The sequence below is a fragment of the Spea bombifrons genome, chromosome 3 (genome assembly GCF_027358695.1).
Source record: "Spea bombifrons isolate aSpeBom1 chromosome 3, aSpeBom1.2.pri, whole genome shotgun sequence".
NCBI classification, from domain to species: Eukaryota; Metazoa; Chordata; class Amphibia; order Anura; family Pelobatidae; genus Spea; species Spea bombifrons.
In genome coordinates, this window is record NC_071089.1 from 71,638,772 (window position 1) to 71,656,728 (window position 17,957).

A 17,957-nucleotide genomic window follows, 5' to 3' on the forward strand; every position below is an offset into this window, starting at 1 on the left:
AGAGATAAATATATATATATATATATATATATATATATATAGTTTAATAAGCTTCTCATAACCGTTATGTCAGTTCATCTTTATAAAAAGCAAGGTGCCCCTCCCCCGTAGGTGCTGGCATGTGCCCTGCTCTCCCTGTCATGACAGCAGTGCTATTGTGACATCATCAGAGCATAATAACCTCACACTGGGCGTGGAGCTTCAGTACTAGAGGAGACAGCAAGCTACTTGTAGTGACTGAACCTCCAGTAGTGCAAAAGATTAGTAAAGAGACTGACTTTTATTTCTTCATTTTGACCCATTTCTCCTCCTGCTTTTGTGATCGCTGAGTGAGGCAAGTCAGGGCAGATATTGTCGCAAAAACAACTGACGAGATGGGGACAACACTAGGCCCCTGGGAATGGATGTGTACCTGCTGCAAAACCACATGTGGCCTATGCCGGCGTGCCTGCCCCTGCGCCTGTTCCTGCAACTGTCCTTGCTCCTGCAAGTGCCCCTGCAAGCGCAAGTGCCCCTGCGACTGCCCCTGCGACTGCCCGCGGGACTGCGACTGCCCTCGCGACTGCCCCTGTGACTGCTCCCGCGATTGCTTGTCAAACCTGTGCCCTGAAGAAGTGAAGGTCGAGGAAGTGAGCGCCGAGGATTACATTGACGAGGACAAAAAGGAGGTGAGAGCCCAACTCCGAGAGGACAACGCGGTGAAATCTTCTCTGAGGAGCTGTGGCGCCTTCACCTTTGGGTTGATTCTCACCGCCATGTATGCGGCCATCGTCCTCTTTGTGAAGAACTATAGCCTGAAGTACTGCATCGTGTCCTCAGTGGTCATCTGCATCCTCCTCACCCTCGGCATGGCCTTCTTCATGAAGATGCGGGTCACAGTGTTCCTTATGCTGCCCCAGCTCTTCTCAATTGAGGGCAAGACCATCGTGCTCCTGGTCGTCTTCTCGCTGGCCTTACAGGGACCTGCAGCCAACACCTTGGAGAATTTCCGGCGCTCATCTGAGTCCGTGTCCTGCGGCGTGGAACTGGCCATGAACCAGACCAAGGAGCTCCTGGAAAAAGTTAAAAGGCCGTTAGTGAGTGCGCTGGATATTCTGAGGAACATCGGCCAGAGGCTGAAAGGAGTGGCCGATCGGGCCAGAAAGTTCTTCAAGACGGTGACAGACGGAGTGAAGCACATCGGACGCGTCCTGCGGAATGTGTGGCGTTTTATCGCCAATATCGGGGAGGTCTGTAACGAGGAACTGGAAGTTCCCTATCTAAAGTGCAGGAAAATATTTGACACGGCACGGAATCAGTGCTTCCAGGTGATGCCATTCTTGTCATTCCTGTGCTACATTGTGGACGCCTTCAAACCGCTGTGTGGACTGGCTAAAACCGCTACAATCCTATGCCTCCTGCCAAAGTATCTCCAGAAATATGTCCGAAAGCATGTGAAAAACCCCATCATCAACATGCTCCGCAACATCAAGGACAAGTTTGAGTTTAACGTGACGGTTATTCACGACTTCGACATAAACCTGAACTCCAGCAAGAGCATCAAGCAGGTGGCAGTCGGCATCATGAGCGAAGTGCAGAGCACACTGAACCCCTATCTGGATGTGCTCAGCATGTTCAGCTATTCAATGACATTTGTTTGCCTCTTCATCTACATCATGGCCGCTCGGTACCAGCGCAAGTACCTCTATGAAGATAACCACGACAATATCTACATAACGCGGTCCTTCATAGAGCTGGACGTGATGAGAGCCAAGCAAGGGCGCAGAACCCTCCTGCCCCTTTCCGCCAGAGAGGCCTACAACTTCATCCTGCCAGGTTCGCTTTACCTGACCAAACGTGAGAGGAAGGGATATTCTTTTGACATCATCAACGTCTTCCGAAATGTTCTGGTGGTCGCATTTATGATGGTGATGGACTTCATCATCTACTGGGTGCTGGACATGGTGTATTACCTGCTGCAAGCGGACGTGGTTGCCAGAGCTCCGGTGACGTTCTCTGTGCTGATCAACGGCTCCGGTTATGCCAGCGAAATCTTCTCCAATGTGGTGTCTGCGTTTGACATCCTTCAGAGAGGGAACTTGACAGTTTTGTCAAAGAAATGCCTAGTCGCTCCGTCCGCCCCAGACTTTAAAGGATACATACTCATAGGTTCAATGTATGGCCTGTGCTTCCTCATTGCGATATTTGGCGTCTACATACGGAGGCTGCAGCGCGTAATCTGTGCCTATTATTACCCATCCCGTGAGCAGGAGCGCATCTGTTTTCTTTACAACAACTTGATAACCAAACGCACAAACATTGAGGACTCCTTGATCAGGAGCGTGAGGATGAATGCAGAGGACGGGGGGCACTCTAGCTTCCTGCAGGTCCTGGCGGCAAAACTCCCCGGGTGCCGCTGGTTTGCCCAGCTGTTGGGCACCAATGAGCAGTACTGCATGGCATGTGCCAAGACAATCACTGGCAGCGAGGGGCAGGACTGCGTGGCCTGCATCACCCCAGGCTGTAAAGGGATGTACTGCAGGGGCTGCTTTGAGATCCTTAATAACATCTGCACAATTTGTATGGCTCCACTGGCATACTCTGAGGCTATCGAAGAGGAGGTCGACTCCAGTGACGAAGAACAGGTCCACCTCTGGATCGATGCCATGAAAACCATTAAGGCTGAAGAGAAAGGAAAGAGGAAGAAGCTGAAAGAGGTTGTGAAGGATCGCCTCAAACAGGTTCTCCGTAGCCAGGGTAGCAGAGCAGCGTTAGGCGAGAAGCTCCTGGAGAAGTATAAGGAGGAGGTCCGTGGCAGGGAGGAAGATGAGAGCTCAGGAATCAGTGAGGTTGAATCCAGTGAGGACTCTGAAGATACAGATTTTGAATATCAGAACTCAACAGAGGACACTGACTCTTCAGATTCTGAGGACCACACGACCCCCCCATTCACAAAGTGGACAGAAGCACGAAGGAAGAGGGATCTGGTCACCCCCGCGCGGCAGAGGCCACCCAGGAGGAGAGGACGGCGGGCGGTGAAGAATGGAGGTGGAAACTAGAATGGAATTCAGAACTATACCCACCCCTTCTTCTACCTAAATTTCCTTTGTAATCCCTTCACCACCAAGTGAATCGGCTTGCATCCTGTTCCTGCTGGTTTAGACCACAGTTTTTTGCGCCTTTCACTCTTAAATAAATTTTGACTTTGGGTTTGGGAAAACAAATAGCAGGTTTCTTTTAAGACATTTTAAATGTTCTTTTTTTTATTATTTTTTTAGAAAACGAACAAAAAAGGATTAATACTTCAGGTCTACTGTACGTATTCCTTTCAATATTTAATGTCCCCAGATGTGAGTCGTTACTGCCAACTGAATGCCCAATCCATTCTTATGACAAGCAGATCCAACAGAAGCTAGCACTTTAGGTCAGTATTGCTGACAGTAGATCGTCTATACCTGCTGAATACAGAACTAGACTGATGCATCATTTTCAAAGCCATTCGCATCTGGGAGGTATTTAGTTTTGCTGGCTTTAATCGCCAAATTCACAGGTTTCAGCATCTCTTTAAATGTAATACTTATATTTTAATGCTACCGAAAAATATATAATGGGAAAACTAAAAAGAAAGTTACCCGAATGGTCAATTCCCGCATTCAGATTCAATGGTCATGTTGTAGTATAAGCTGCATAGCATAGTCCCAGATGTTTATGAGTACTAATGTGTACTGCTTCTATTTAAATTGTAGTAGATATGAACATAGGGATAAAAAAAGAAGATGGGGTGCAAGTCACATTTTACCACTCAGTAAATTAAGCCAAACACGCGTATAGATCATTCCCCATTATTATTATTATTATTATTATTATTATTATCTTTTATTTATATAGCGCCAATAGTTTACGCAGGGCTTACTACAGTACATGAATTCAAGGGATATGACAAGACAAGAATTGACAGAGAGAGCCCTGCTCGCAAGCTTACAATCTTGAGGGAATGGGGTGACAAACATAAGGCACAGAGAAACTGTGAGAGGTAGTGTGATGGTTGTATCAATGACAAGGAAGTTCTAGCAGCTAAGATGGTATGCTTCTCTGAAGAAGTGGGTTTTGAGATGTTTCTTGAATGTCGGGAGGGAGGGAGGGTGAATGCTGAAGGTTCCTTGGGAGTAGATTCCAGAGATATATGGCAGCTCGAGTGAAATCTTGTAGACGGGAAAAGGAAGAGGTGATAAGTGAGGAGGAGTGCCTTAGCCCATGGGAAGAACGTAGGGATCGAGTAAGAGAGTATTTGCTAATGAGGTCAGAAATGTATGGAGGAACCGTATTATGGATGGCCTTATATGTCAGTACCAGGATTTTAAATGTAATTCTAAAGGCAATTGGGAGCCAGTGGAGGGTTTCACAGAGTGGGGAAGCAGAAGAGGAGCGACGTGCAAGGAAGATAAGGAAGTCCCTCAGACCAGAGGAGGATGTCTGGAGAAAACCAGATCAAGTGAGTGTCCTCAGACCAGAGGAGGATGTCGGGGAGAGGAGTTTAGAGCTAGCAGAGTTGTTAGATATATCTAAAGGAATGTTAAAGTCACCCAGAATAAGGCAGGGGATATTAGGAGAGAGGAAGAAAGGGAGCCAGGCAGTCAAAGAACTGTGAGGTAGGGCCTGGAGGGCGATATATGACAGCAATTTGAAGAGAGAGTGGAGAGAAAAGATGGATTGTGTGAACTTCAAAGCAACAGAATGAGAGGGAGGGAGGGCTTGGTATATGCTGGAAGGTGCAGTCAGGTGAGAGAAGGATGCCTACACCACCACCCTTTCTGCCATCAGGCCTAGGAGTGTGGCATCCTGTTATCTATGAAATCAAAGAGTATTTTGTGTGTGGGGGGGGAATCAGAGCTTTTGGCATACAAAGAAGAATGGATCCAGCCCCAAAATACCTTACCAACGATTAATGCATATTAAAGTACATAGGACCTACTTGAATATTTTGGGGTTTTGTTTACGTGAAAGAAAAGGAATAAACACCTGCTGGAGACACTGCGGCTCCAGAGCTGTTCAATGGAACGCATCTCCAGCAAGGCAAAAAGCTGAGGGCAGGGAAACAGCGCAAACGAGTTCTGATTAATCGCTCTATGCTTTTGCATAAAAAACAGGAAAATAATAGGTGACCCTCGGCTATCACAAACATCAAAAGACATATCGTGGCTAGAGTTTAACTTTAACCAATCTAGACCTTAGTTGGGTTTTCTCCACACTGTCCATCTCTCATTGTAATGTAGTGTAAAATAATTTAACCAACAAACTTTAAACAGAGTTTAAACACAGGTTTACTTTGAATCTACTTAAAATACATTTTGTACCTTTCACTTTCCTAGATTTCCTTTCAAGTCCTAGATTTTGCAGTTCCATACACTAAAACATATGCCACGATGTTTAAAGATTACAGATTTAAGACATTAATATATGCTTCAAAAAACTTCAAGGGGCAGGGAAATGACTAGATAATGCTGCCTGTTCCACAGTGAGACATAGATCTCAGCTTCCCTGAAGTAAACTAAATCACTACAAAATGACACTAATAAAACAATGTATCTCATTAGTTTATGAAACTGTTAGTATATGGCCAACTGAGGAGAGTTCAAAGATTCCAATATACTGATATGAATTTTGAAACAGCTGCCTCAGCGAAAAAGCTGCAAGGGTAAATCAATGTCAGGTTTGAACAGTATCAATGTATCTATTACTTATACAGCTAAGCCATTCTCCTAGCCAGTTTTAGTGGCTTCCACCCTGCATACACACATAAGCCGCTGAAATGAATCTTTCTGCGTGACACATTTTTTCTACTCTGCAATCTTGTGGTGTGGTGAAAATGTCATTAGGATGTAAGCCCCAAAAGGTAGACCGGCATTAACATACAGGCAACCCTGGGCAGGGCACCTAGATGGTAGGGGCACCTCTGCCAAGATGTCTGTTGGATTAGTAAGGCGGTATACACGAGGAGGCTCCAAAACCAGAGTTAGCCACAATTGACTCAATGACCTGACTAAACTTTAATTGATCTTAATGGTGTAAAACCAAATAAACACACTGGACAAGTAAAGCAAAAACAAAACCTTATAGCAAGGGTGTTTAACCCTCTCAATGCTGACCCAGTGACTTTGTCAAGTTCTGTGAATAATAGACTTAGAATTATAAGAGGCAAATGAGCCCAATTTCCGAGTTGCTGAGATCCTTGCATACTGTTAAGGGATTTCTGCCAAAGCAATAATTGGGCATTCAGTACTGTTCTGGGATCTCCACCAACTTAAATTAGAAACATGTGTCTGTCATTTTACACTTTAGATACCTCAGGTCTCTTTCTACAGTCCCTTTGGTCTAACTGCTGGTAAAGAGGTTTGGCTGCTCTCAAAGCAAACCCTTGTGGTTTCATTACGTGATATGGTCCTTACATGCATTTTGGCTCATACCCTTTATTATCTTTTAGTCAAGGACTGAATTGTGCCGCACAGATTTTTCTGACTACAACCAGATTTTATGGCTTAAAGGATATGTAATTTAATGTATATATATATAGAGAGAGAGAGAGAGAAAGAGAGAGATAAATATATATATATATATATATATATATATATAGTTTAATAAGCTTCTCATAACCGTTATGTCAGTTCATCTTTATAAAAAGCAAGGTGCCCCTCCCCCGTAGGTGCTGGCATGTGCCCTGCTCTCCCTGTCATGACAGCAGTGCTATTGTGACATCATCAGAGCATAATAACCTCACACTGGGCGTGGAGCTTCAGTACTAGAGGAGACAGCAAGCTACTTGTAGTGACTGAACCTCCAGTAGTGCAAAAGATTAGTAAAGAGACTGACTTTTATTTCTTCATTTTGACCCATTTCTCCTCCTGCTTTTGTGATCGCTGAGTGAGGCAAGTCAGGGCAGATATTGTCGCAAAAACAACTGACGAGATGGGGACAACACTAGGCCCCTGGGAATGGATGTGTACCTGCTGCAAAACCACATGTGGCCTATGCCGGCGTGCCTGCCCCTGCGCCTGTTCCTGCAACTGTCCTTGCTCCTGCAAGTGCCCCTGCAAGCGCAAGTGCCCCTGCGACTGCCCCTGCGACTGCCCGCGGGACTGCGACTGCCCTCGCGACTGCCCCTGTGACTGCTCCCGCGATTGCTTGTCAAACCTGTGCCCTGAAGAAGTGAAGGTCGAGGAAGTGAGCGCCGAGGATTACATTGACGAGGACAAAAAGGAGGTGAGAGCCCAACTCCGAGAGGACAACGCGGTGAAATCTTCTCTGAGGAGCTGTGGCGCCTTCACCTTTGGGTTGATTCTCACCGCCATGTATGCGGCCATCGTCCTCTTTGTGAAGAACTATAGCCTGAAGTACTGCATCGTGTCCTCAGTGGTCATCTGCATCCTCCTCACCCTCGGCATGGCCTTCTTCATGAAGATGCGGGTCACAGTGTTCCTTATGCTGCCCCAGCTCTTCTCAATTGAGGGCAAGACCATCGTGCTCCTGGTCGCCTTCTCGCTGGCCTTACAGGGACCTGCAGCCAACACCTTGGAGAATTTCCGGCGCTCATCTGAGTCCGTGTCCTGCGGCGTGGAACTGGCAATGAACCAGACCAAGGAGCTCCTGGAAAAAGTTAAAAGGCCGTTAGTGAGTGCGCTGGATATTCTGAGGAACATCGGCCAGAGGCTGAAAGGAGTGGCCGATCGGGCCAGAAAGTTCTTCAAGACGGTGACAGACGGAGTGAAGCACATCGGACGCGTCCTGCGGAATGTGTGGCGTTTTATCGCCAATATCGGGGAGGTCTGTAACGAGGAACTGGAAGTTCCCTATCTAAAGTGCAGGAAAATATTTGACACGGCACGGAATCAGTGCTTCCAGGTGATGCCATTCTTGTCATTCCTGTGCTACATTGTGGACGCCTTCAAACCGCTGTGTGGACTGGCTAAAACCGCTACAATCCTATGCCTCCTGCCAAAGTATCTCCAGAAATATGTCCGAAAGCATGTGAAAAACCCCATCATCAACATGCTCCGCAACATCAAGGACAAGTTTGAGTTTAACGTGACGGTTATTCACGACTTCGACATAAACCTGAACTCCAGCAAGAGCATCAAGCAGGTGGCAGTCGGCATCATGAGCGAAGTGCAGAGCACACTGAACCCCTATCTGGATGTGCTCAGCATGTTCAGCTATTCAATGACATTTGTTTGCCTCTTCATCTACATCATGGCCGCTCGGTACCAGCGCAAGTACCTCTATGAAGATAACCACGACAATATCTACATAACGCGGTCCTTCATAGAGCTGGACGTGATGAGAGCCAAGCAAGGGCGCAGAACCCTCCTGCCCCTTTCCGCCAGAGAGGCCTACAACTTCATCCTGCCAGGTTCGCTTTACCTGACCAAACGTGAGAGGAAGGGATATTCTTTTGACATCATCAACGTCTTCCGAAATGTTCTGGTGGTCGCATTTATGATGGTGATGGACTTCATCATCTACTGGGTGCTGGACATGGTGTATTACCTGCTGCAAGCAGACGTGGTTGCCAGAGCTCCGGTGACGTTCTCTGTGCTGATCAACGGCTCCGGTTATGCCAGCGAAATCTTCTCCAATGTGGTGTCTGCGTTTGACATCCTTCAGAGAGGGAACTTGACAGTTTTGTCAAAGAAATGCCTAGTCGCTCCGTCCGCCCCAGACTTTAAAGGATACATACTCATAGGTTCAATGTATGGCCTGTGCTTCCTCATTGCGATATTTGGCGTCTACATACGGAGGCTGCAGCGCGTAATCTGTGCCTATTATTACCCATCCCGTGAGCAGGAGCGCATCTGTTTTCTTTACAACAACTTGATAACCAAACGCACAAACATTGAGGACTCCTTGATCAGGAGCGTGAGAATGAATGCAGAGGACGGGGGGCACTCTAGCTTCCTGCAGGTCCTGGCGGCAAAACTCCCCGGGTGCCGCTGGTTTGCCCAGCTGTTGGGCACCAATGAGCAGTACTGCATGGCATGTGCCAAGACAATCACTGGCAGCGAGGGGCAGGACTGCGTGGCCTGCATCACCCCAGGCTGTAAAGGGATGTACTGCAGGGGCTGCTTTGAGATCCTTAATAACATCTGCACAATTTGTATGGCTCCACTGGCATACTCTGAGGCTATCGAAGAGGAGGTCGACTCCAGTGACGAAGAACAGGTCCACCTCTGGATCGATGCCATGAAAACCATTAAGGCTGAAGAGAAAGGAAAGAGGAAGAAGCTGAAAGAGGTTGTGAAGGATCGCCTCAAACAGGTTCTCCGTAGCCAGGGTAGCAGAGCAGCGTTAGGCGAGAAGCTCCTGGAGAAGTATAAGGAGGAGGTCCGTGGCAGGGAGGAAGATGAGAGCTCAGGAATCAGTGAGGTTGAATCCAGTGAGGACTCTGAAGATACAGATTTTGAATATCAGAACTCAACAGAGGACACTGGCTCTTCAGATTCTGAGGACCACACGACCCCCCCATTCACAAAGTGGACAGAAGCACGAAGGAAGAGGGATCTGGTCACCCCCGCGCGGCAGAGGCCACCCAGGAGGAGAGGACGGCGGGCGGTGAAGAATGGAGGTGGAAACTAGAATGGAATTCAGAACTATACCCACCCCTTCTTCTACCTAAATTTCCTTTGTAATCCCTTCACCACCAAGTGAATCGGCTTGCATCCTGTTCCTGCTGGTTTAGACCACAGTTTTTTGCGCCTTTCACTCTTAAATAAATTTTGACTTTGGGTTTGGGAAAACAAATAGCAGGTTTCTTTTAAGACATTTTAAATGTTCTTTTTTTATTATTTTTTTAGAAAACGAACAAAAAAGGATTAATACTTCAGGTCTACTGTACGTATTCCTTTCAATATTTAATGTCCCCAGATGTGAGTCGTTACTGCCAACTGAATGCCCAATCCATTCTTATGACAAGCAGATCCAACAGAAGCTAGCACTTTAGGTCAGTATTGCTGACAGTAGATCGTCTATACCTGCTGAATACAGAACTAGACTGATGCATCATTTTCAAAGAAATTCGCATCTGGGAGGTATTTAGTTTTGCTGGCTTTAATCGCCAAATTCACAGGTTTCAGCATCTCTTTAAATGTAATACTTATATTTTAATGCTACCGAAAAATATATAATGGGAAAACTAAAAAGAAAGTTACCCGAATGGTCAATTCCCGCATTCAGATTCAATGGTCATGTTGTAGTATAAGCTGCATAGCATAGTCCCAGATGTTTATGAGTACTAATGTGTACTGCTTCTATTTAAATTGTAGTAGATATGAACATAGGGATAAAAAAAGAAGATGGGGTGCAAGTCACATTTTACCACTCAGTAAATTAAGCCAAACACGCGTATAGATCATTCCCCATTATTATTATTATTATTATTATTATCTTTTATTTATATAGCGCCAATAGTTTACGCAGGGCTTACTACAGTACATGAATTCAAGGGATATGACAAGACAAGAATTGACAGAGAGAGCCCTGCTCGCAAGCTTACAATCTTGAGGGAATGGGGTGACAAACATAAGGCACAGAGAAACTGTGAGAGGTAGTGTGATGGTTGTATCAATGACAAGGAAGTTCTAGCAGCTAAGATGGTATGCTTCTCTGAAGAAGTGGGTTTTGAGATGTTTCTTGAATGTCGGGAGGGAGGGAGGGTGAATGCTGAAGGTTCCTTGGGAGTAGATTCCAGAGATATATGGCAGCTCGAGTGAAATCTTGTAGACGGGAAAAGGAAGAGGTGATAAGTGAGGAGGAGTGCCTTAGCCCATGGGAAGAACGTAGGGATCGAGTAAGAGAGTATTTGCTAATGAGGTCAGAAATGTATGGAGGAACCGTATAATGGATGGCCTTATATGTCAGTACCAGGATTTTAAATGTAATTCTAAAGGCAATTGGGAGCCAGTGGAGGGTTTCACAGAGTGGGGAAGCAGAAGAGGAGCGACGTGCAAGGAAGATAAGGAAGTCCCTCAGACCAGAGGAGGATGTCTGGAGAAAACCAGATCAAGTGAGTGTCCTCAGACCAGAGGAGGATGTCGGGGAGAGGAGTTTAGAGCTAGCAGAGTTGTTAGATATATCTAAAGGAATGTTAAAGTCACCCAGAATAAGGCAGGGGATATTAGGAGAGAGGAAGAAAGGGAGCCAGGCAGTCAAAGAACTGTGAGGTAGGGCCTGGAGGGCGATATATGACAGCAATTTGAAGAGAGAGTGGAGAGAAAAGATGGATTGTGTGAACTTCAAAGCAACAGAATGAGAGGGAGGGAGGGCTTGGTATATGCTGGAAGGTGCAGTCAGGTGAGAGAAGGATGCCTACACCACCACCCTTTCTGCCATCAGGCCTAGGAGTGTGGCATCCTGTTATCTATGAAATCAAAGAGTATTTTGTGTGTGGGGGGGAATCAGAGCTTTTGGCATACAAAGAAGAATGGATCCAGCCCCAAAATACCTTACCAACGATTAATGCATATTAAAGTACATAGGACCTACTTGAATATTTTGGGGTTTTGTTTACGTGAAAGAAAAGGAATAAACACCTGCTAGAGACACTGCGGCTCCAGAGCTGTTCAATGGAACGCATCTCCAGCAAGGCAAAAAGCTGAGGGCAGGGAAACAGCGCAAACGAGTTCTGATTAATCGCTCTATGCTTTTGCATAAAAAACAGGAAAATAATAGGTGACCCTCGGCTATCACAAACATCAAAAGACATATCGTGGCTAGAGTTTAACTTTAACCAATCTAGACCTTAGTTGGGTTTTCTCCACACTGTCCATCTCTCATTGTAATGTAGTGTAAAATAATTTAACCAACAAACTTTAAACAGAGTTTAAACACAGGTTTACTTTGAATCTACTTAAAATACATTTTGTACCTTTCACTTTCCTAGATTTCCTTTCAAGTCCTAGATTTTGCAGTTCCATACACTAAAACATATGCCACGATGTTTAAAGATTACAGATTTAAGACATTAATATATGCTTCAAAAAACTTCAAGGGGCAGGGAAATGACTAGATAATGCTGCCTGTTCCACAGTGAGACATAGATCTCAGCTTCCCTGAAGTAAACTAAATCACTACAAAATGACACTAATAAAACAATGTATCTCATTAGTTTATGAAACTGTTAGTATATGGCCAACTGAGGAGAGTTCAAAGATTCCAATATACTGATATGAATTTTGAAACAGCTGCCTCAGCGAAAAAGCTGCAAGGGTAAATCAATGTCAGGTTTGAACAGTATCAATGTATCTATTACTTATACAGCTAAGCCATTCTCCTAGCCAGTTTTAGTGGCTTCCACCCTGCATACACACATAAGCCGCTGAAATGAATCTTTCTGCGTGACACATTTTTTCTACTCTGCAATCTTGTGGTGTGGTGAAAATGTCATTAGGATGTAAGCCCCAAAAGGTAGACCGGCATTAACATACAGGCAACCCTGGGCAGGGCACCTAGATGGTAGGGGCACCTCTGCCAAGATGTCTGTTGGATTAGTAAGGCGGTATACACGAGGAGGCTCCAAAACCAGAGTTAGCCACAATTGACTCAATGACCTGACTAAACTTTAATTGATCTTAATGGTGTAAAACCAAATAAACACACTGGACAAGTAAAGCAAAAACAAAACCTTATAGCAAGGGTGTTTAACCCTCTCAATGCTGACCCAGTGACTTTGTCAAGTTCTGTGAATAATAGACTTAGAATTATAAGAGGCAAATGAGCCCAATTTCCGAGTTGCTGAGATCCTTGCATACTGTTAAGGGATTTCTGCCAAAGCAATAATTGGGCATTCAGTACTGTTCTGGGATCTCCACCAACTTAAATTAGAAACATGTGTCTGTCATTTTACACTTTAGATACCTCAGGTCTCTTTCTACAGTCCCTTTGGTCTAACTGCTGGTAAAGAGGTTTGGCTGCTCTCAAAGCAAACCCTTGTGGTTTCATTACGTGATATGGTCCTTACATGCATTTTGGCTCATACCCTTTATTATCTTTTAGTCAAGGACTGAATTGTGCCGCACAGATTTTTCTGACTACAACCAGATTTTATGGCTTAAAGGATATGTAATTTAATGTATATATATATAGAGAGAGAGAGAGAGAAAGAGAGAGATAAATATATATATATATATATATATATATATATATATAGTTTAATAAGCTTCTCATAACCGTTATGTCAGTTCATCTTTATAAAAAGCAAGGTGCCCCTCCCCCGTAGGTGCTGGCATGTGCCCTGCTCTCCCTGTCATGACAGCAGTGCTATTGTGACATCATCAGAGCATAATAACCTCACACTGGGCGTGGAGCTTCAGTACTAGAGGAGACAGCAAGCTACTTGTAGTGACTGAACCTCCAGTAGTGCAAAAGATTAGTAAAGAGACTGACTTTTATTTCTTCATTTTGACCCATTTCTCCTCCTGCTTTTGTGATCGCTGAGTGAGGCAAGTCAGGGCAGATATTGTCGCAAAAACAACTGACGAGATGGGGACAACACTAGGCCCCTGGGAATGGATGTGTACCTGCTGCAAAACCACATGTGGCCTATGCCGGCGTGCCTGCCCCTGCGCCTGTTCCTGCAACTGTCCTTGCTCCTGCAAGTGCCCCTGCAAGCGCAAGTGCCCCTGCGACTGCCCCTGCGACTGCCCGCGGGACTGCGACTGCCCTCGCGACTGCCCCTGTGACTGCTCCCGCGATTGCTTGTCAAACCTGTGCCCTGAAGAAGTGAAGGTCGAGGAAGTGAGCGCCGAGGATTACATTGACGAGGACAAAAAGGAGGTGAGAGCCCAACTCCGAGAGGACAACGCGGTGAAATCTTCTCTGAGGAGCTGTGGCGCCTTCACCTTTGGGTTGATTCTCACCGCCATGTATGCGGCCATCGTCCTCTTTGTGAAGAACTATAGCCTGAAGTACTGCATCGTGTCCTCAGTGGTCATCTGCATCCTCCTCACCCTCGGCATGGCCTTCTTCATGAAGATGCGGGTCACAGTGTTCCTTATGCTGCCCCAGCTCTTCTCAATTGAGGGCAAGACCATCGTGCTCCTGGTCGCCTTCTCGCTGGCCTTACAGGGACCTGCAGCCAACACCTTGGAGAATTTCCGGCGCTCATCTGAGTCCGTGTCCTGCGGCGTGGAACTGGCAATGAACCAGACCAAGGAGCTCCTGGAAAAAGTTAAAAGGCCGTTAGTGAGTGCGCTGGATATTCTGAGGAACATCGGCCAGAGGCTGAAAGGAGTGGCCGATCGGGCCAGAAAGTTCTTCAAGACGGTGACAGACGGAGTGAAGCACATCGGACGCGTCCTGCGGAATGTGTGGCGTTTTATCGCCAATATCGGGGAGGTCTGTAACGAGGAACTGGAAGTTCCCTATCTAAAGTGCAGGAAAATATTTGACACGGCACGGAATCAGTGCTTCCAGGTGATGCCATTCTTGTCATTCCTGTGCTACATTGTGGACGCCTTCAAACCGCTGTGTGGACTGGCTAAAACCGCTACAATCCTATGCCTCCTGCCAAAGTATCTCCAGAAATATGTCCGAAAGCATGTGAAAAACCCCATCATCAACATGCTCCGCAACATCAAGGACAAGTTTGAGTTTAACGTGACGGTTATTCACGACTTCGACATAAACCTGAACTCCAGCAAGAGCATCAAGCAGGTGGCAGTCGGCATCATGAGCGAAGTGCAGAGCACACTGAACCCCTATCTGGATGTGCTCAGCATGTTCAGCTATTCAATGACATTTGTTTGCCTCTTCATCTACATCATGGCCGCTCGGTACCAGCGCAAGTACCTCTATGAAGATAACCACGACAATATCTACATAACGCGGTCCTTCATAGAGCTGGACGTGATGAGAGCCAAGCAAGGGCGCAGAACCCTCCTGCCCCTTTCCGCCAGAGAGGCCTACAACTTCATCCTGCCAGGTTCGCTTTACCTGACCAAACGTGAGAGGAAGGGATATTCTTTTGACATCATCAACGTCTTCCGAAATGTTCTGGTGGTCGCATTTATGATGGTGATGGACTTCATCATCTACTGGGTGCTGGACATGGTGTATTACCTGCTGCAAGCAGACGTGGTTGCCAGAGCTCCGGTGACGTTCTCTGTGCTGATCAACGGCTCCGGTTATGCCAGCGAAATCTTCTCCAATGTGGTGTCTGCGTTTGACATCCTTCAGAGAGGGAACTTGACAGTTTTGTCAAAGAAATGCCTAGTCGCTCCGTCCGCCCCAGACTTTAAAGGATACATACTCATAGGTTCAATGTATGGCCTGTGCTTCCTCATTGCGATATTTGGCGTCTACATACGGAGGCTGCAGCGCGTAATCTGTGCCTATTATTACCCATCCCGTGAGCAGGAGCGCATCTGTTTTCTTTACAACAACTTGATAACCAAACGCACAAACATTGAGGACTCCTTGATCAGGAGCGTGAGAATGAATGCAGAGGACGGGGGGCACTCTAGCTTCCTGCAGGTCCTGGCGGCAAAACTCCCCGGGTGCCGCTGGTTTGCCCAGCTGTTGGGCACCAATGAGCAGTACTGCATGGCATGTGCCAAGACAATCACTGGCAGCGAGGGGCAGGACTGCGTGGCCTGCATCACCCCAGGCTGTAAAGGGATGTACTGCAGGGGCTGCTTTGAGATCCTTAATAACATCTGCACAATTTGTATGGCTCCACTGGCATACTCTGAGGCTATCGAAGAGGAGGTCGACTCCAGTGACGAAGAACAGGTCCACCTCTGGATCGATGCCATGAAAACCATTAAGGCTGAAGAGAAAGGAAAGAGGAAGAAGCTGAAAGAGGTTGTGAAGGATCGCCTCAAACAGGTTCTCCGTAGCCAGGGTAGCAGAGCAGCGTTAGGCGAGAAGCTCCTGGAGAAGTATAAGGAGGAGGTCCGTGGCAGGGAGGAAGATGAGAGCTCAGGAATCAGTGAGGTTGAATCCAGTGAGGACTCTGAAGATACAGATTTTGAATATCAGAACTCAACAGAGGACACTGGCTCTTCAGATTCTGAGGACCACACGACCCCCCCATTCACAAAGTGGACAGAAGCACGAAGGAAGAGGGATCTGGTCACCCCCGCGCGGCAGAGGCCACCCAGGAGGAGAGGACGGCGGGCGGTGAAGAATGGAGGTGGAAACTAGAATGGAATTCAGAACTATACCCACCCCTTCTTCTACCTAAATTTCCTTTGTAATCCCTTCACCACCAAGTGAATCGGCTTGCATCCTGTTCCTGCTGGTTTAGACCACAGTTTTTTGCGCCTTTCACTCTTAAATAAATTTTGACTTTGGGTTTGGGAAAACAAATAGCAGGTTTCTTTTAAGACATTTTAAATGTTCTTTTTTTATTATTTTTTTAGAAAACGAACAAAAAAGGATTAATACTTCAGGTCTACTGTACGTATTCCTTTCAATATTTAATGTCCCCAGATGTGAGTCGTTACTGCCAACTGAATGCCCAATCCATTCTTATGACAAGCAGATCCAACAGAAGCTAGCACTTTAGGTCAGTATTGCTGACAGTAGATCGTCTATACCTGCTGAATACAGAACTAGACTGATGCATCATTTTCAAAGAAATTCGCATCTGGGAGGTATTTAGTTTTGCTGGCTTTAATCGCCAAATTCACAGGTTTCAGCATCTCTTTAAATGTAATACTTATATTTTAATGCTACCGAAAAATATATAATGGGAAAACTAAAAAGAAAGTTACCCGAATGGTCAATTCCCGCATTCAGATTCAATGGTCATGTTGTAGTATAAGCTGCATAGCATAGTCCCAGATGTTTATGAGTACTAATGTGTACTGCTTCTATTTAAATTGTAGTAGATATGAACATAGGGATAAAAAAAGAAGATGGGGTGCAAGTCACATTTTACCACTCAGTAAATTAAGCCAAACACGCGTATAGATCATTCCCCATTATTATTATTATTATTATTATTATCTTTTATTTATATAGCGCCAATAGTTTACGCAGGGCTTACTACAGTACATGAATTCAAGGGATATGACAAGACAAGAATTGACAGAGAGAGCCCTGCTCGCAAGCTTACAATCTTGAGGGAATGGGGTGACAAACATAAGGCACAGAGAAACTGTGAGAGGTAGTGTGATGGTTGTATCAATGACAAGGAAGTTCTAGCAGCTAAGATGGTATGCTTCTCTGAAGAAGTGGGTTTTGAGATGTTTCTTGAATGTCGGGAGGGAGGGAGGGTGAATGCTGAAGGTTCCTTGGGAGTAGATTCCAGAGATATATGGCAGCTCGAGTGAAATCTTGTAGACGGGAAAAGGAAGAGGTGATAAGTGAGGAGGAGTGCCTTAGCCCATGGGAAGAACGTAGGGATCGAGTAAGAGAGTATTTGCTAATGAGGTCAGAAATGTATGGAGGAACCGTATAATGGATGGCCTTATATGTCAGTACCAGGATTTTAAATGTAATTCTAAAGGCAATTGGGAGCCAGTGGAGGGTTTCACAGAGTGGGGAAGCAGAAGAGGAGCGACGTGCAAGGAAGATAAGGAAGTCCCTCAGACCAGAGGAGGATGTCTGGAGAAAACCAGATCAAGTGAGTGTCCTCAGACCAGAGGAGGATGTCGGGGAGAGGAGTTTAGAGCTAGCAGAGTTGTTAGATATATCTAAAGGAATGTTAAAGTCACCCAGAATAAGGCAGGGGATATTAGGAGAGAGGAAGAAAGGGAGCCAGGCAGTCAAAGAACTGTGAGGTAGGGCCTGGAGGGCGATATATGACAGCAATTTGAAGAGAGAGTGGAGAGAAAAGATGGATTGTGTGAACTTCAAAGCAACAGAATGAGAGGGAGGGAGGGCTTGGTATATGCTGGAAGGTGCAGTCAGGTGAGAGAAGGATGCCTACACCACCACCCTTTCTGCCATCAGGCCTAGGAGTGTGGCATCCTGTTATCTATGAA

General features: G+C 45.9%; 3 protein-coding genes across 3 annotated transcripts; all 3 read left to right on the plus strand.

The window, feature by feature from the left end:
- The first annotated feature begins 374 nt into the window (after positions 1-374).
- Positions 375-3,038, plus strand: LOC128484017 (DC-STAMP domain-containing protein 2-like). The gene has a single exon (XM_053460337.1). It carries the CDS (start codon positions 375-377, stop codon positions 3,036-3,038), a length of 2,664 nt encoding a protein of 887 aa, XP_053316312.1.
- A 3,904-nt stretch (positions 3,039-6,942) lies between these two features.
- LOC128484018 (DC-STAMP domain-containing protein 2-like) lies at positions 6,943-9,606 on the plus strand. The gene has a single exon (XM_053460338.1). It carries the CDS (start codon positions 6,943-6,945, stop codon positions 9,604-9,606), a length of 2,664 nt encoding a protein of 887 aa, XP_053316313.1.
- Positions 9,607-13,506: 3,900 nt separating this feature from the next.
- LOC128484019 (DC-STAMP domain-containing protein 2-like) lies at positions 13,507-16,170 on the plus strand. Its single transcript, XM_053460339.1, has one exon. The coding sequence runs from the start codon at positions 13,507-13,509 to the stop codon at positions 16,168-16,170; it is 2,664 nt and encodes an 887-aa protein (XP_053316314.1).
- Positions 16,171-17,957: the final 1,787 nt, after the last annotated feature.